This window comes from Anarrhichthys ocellatus, unplaced genomic scaffold (assembly GCF_004355925.1).
Source record: "Anarrhichthys ocellatus isolate YVR2014 unplaced genomic scaffold, GSC_Weel_1.0 scaffold1379, whole genome shotgun sequence".
Classification (NCBI taxonomy): domain Eukaryota; kingdom Metazoa; phylum Chordata; class Actinopteri; order Perciformes; family Anarhichadidae; genus Anarrhichthys; species Anarrhichthys ocellatus.
This window is the reverse complement of record NW_022281353.1, coordinates 873-3,027: the sequence shown is the minus strand read 5'-3', so window position 1 is coordinate 3,027 and position 2,155 is coordinate 873. Positions and strand designations below refer to the sequence as shown.

The following is a 2,155-nucleotide window of genomic DNA, read 5'->3' as shown; positions in this document are numbered from 1 at the left end:
CAGTGTGTCGGGCCGACGACGGGATGTCGGAGACTAACAGAAAGTTGTAGCGTGTGCATCGTATTGATCAGAAGTTAAACTTCCAACTCATGAATTCTGTCCATCGTCACTATATCGACCGGCGACCTTGGCGGCAGCGGCGGTTTCCTGACGATGTTTTGAGACTTTAAAGCTTGTTATATATATATACAGCATATATATAGTTATTTATATATGTATATATAAGGCCTGTTAACCGTAGCGACCAGGATGCAGGTGTCCATAGCGTGTAATGTGGGGGGGGGCGGAGGAGGCGGGGCCAACGAGCACCCAATGAAGGAGAGGCGGGTAGCGATGAACACCAGCAGCGCCCCCGCCTGTCAGACAAAGGTCAGGGCGGAGCCGGCGAATAGACACACCCTCTTAGGCCACGCCCACATGAAGGAGGCCCTCGGTCGTCATAGCAACATGAAGTACAGGTGAGAGAGAGAGAGAGTGGGAGAGACAGTGAGATGTCACATGACCAGACAGGTGCAATGAGTCGACTCCTGTTACTGTGTGTGTGTGTGTGTGTGTGTACCTGCTCAGAAGAAGAGTTTTAAACCTTTGAGAGTCAGGACAGTTTATAAAGGGAGGACATGTTGGGCGGTCTTCACCTGGGTCTGTCTGTGTATAACATTATTATTATATTATTGTTATTATTATATTCATACCTTCCTCATAGTATTTGACGTTATTGGTGCCATCATGTCTTTGATCCATTATGAGGCCCTTTGAGGTTTATGTGTATTCACATTACTAGAATTGTCAGATTGTCCTTAATTTATTATTTTTTATTGTATACCTCAATTTCTTGGCCATTTCATATGTAAAGTTATAACAGTGTATGTTGGAACATATTTTGTTATTTTCATTGTCCCTGACCATAGCTCATCTATTTGTGATTCATTATCGCTCTTAATTATATGAGTTTATATTATGGATGTAGTTTTGTGTGTATCTTGGTTGTAGTTTTGTTTGTATCTTGGCTGTACGTTTGTTTGTATCTTGGCTGTAGTTTTGTTTGTATCTTGGCTGTACGTTTGTTTGTATCTTGGCTGTAGTTTTGTTTGTATCTTGGCTGTAGTTTTGTTTGTATCTCGGCTGTAGTTTGTTCCAGTTCTTCTTTTATTCCACTGTCGTATATTGTCTTTAAATATTAACATGACATGTGACACACATCACTTGACCTTGGTGAGTTTTGATTTGAATATTAGTCTTCATTGCTGTTTATACCCTGATGAAGACTTTTTGAGAGAAACTTGTTGGTTTTCTATTCATCATTAAAGGATTTTTTTACTTTTAACCAGAGTACCGGCCTTTAGACACCAAATACACAACATCTGTCTCACTTCTTCAATAACAAGGTTTGAATAGACTGATGACAAACTGAGGGTTCAGAGACAGAAGTTTTAAGGTTGAGGTTACGGTCAGGTCAGGGATTAGGGTTTGGGGTTTAGGTGTTAGCGATCAAGGGTTAAGGATTAGGGGATAGGGATTATTGGTTAGGGGTTAATGGTTCAAGGTTTTTGGTTCAGGGATTAGGGTTTATAGGTTTGGGTTTTGGGTTCATGGTTAGGGATTAGGGTTTCGAGATTATGAGTTAGGGGTTTGGGTTTTAGTGTTAAGGATTAGGGATTAAGGATCAGGGGTTTGGGGTTGCCTCACGTCAATAAAGGTCCTCACTAGTATAGAAGTACAGGGTTGTGTTGTGTGTTTTCCTCTCACTGATTGAAGGCAAGGAGAAGAACATGTGAGACTTTCAGCCAAACTGATCTGACCCATTGATCAGATCTCAGTATTGATCATACATTGATGAGTGACTTGAATATTAATAACTCAGATATTGACACTCGGTCTGAAAGACACTTGGTGATATTGACGACCTAGTTTCAGACCCGATGGCTCAAAATTGACCTGGATGAAATATTGATGACTTGATCTTGGACGATGACGTGAATATTGATGACTCTGACTCTGCTATGACCGACCTGGACCTATTGATTTATGTTTGAGCCTATTTATAGCTATCACTCCCATCATTTATGTATTTGAGATATGTACCTTTCTTTGAGATGTATACCTTTGTTTGCGATACACACCCTTGTTTGCGATACACACCTCTGTTTGAGATGCA

General features: G+C 40.9%; 1 protein-coding gene across 1 annotated transcript in view; it reads left to right on the top strand.

Annotated features, from left to right (window-relative positions):
• Positions 1-249: 249 nt before the first annotated feature.
• The window catches only part of LOC116377535 (voltage-gated potassium channel subunit beta-1-like), a gene marked incomplete at its 3' end in the record, with an annotated part of 2,701 nt that continues 795 nt past the window's right edge, over positions 250-2,155 (top strand). Inside the window, exon 1 of the mRNA XM_031839182.1 lies at positions 250-458. Coding sequence (XP_031695042.1) covers positions 250-458 — 209 coding nt within the window. The remainder of the gene's footprint in view (positions 459-2,155) is intronic.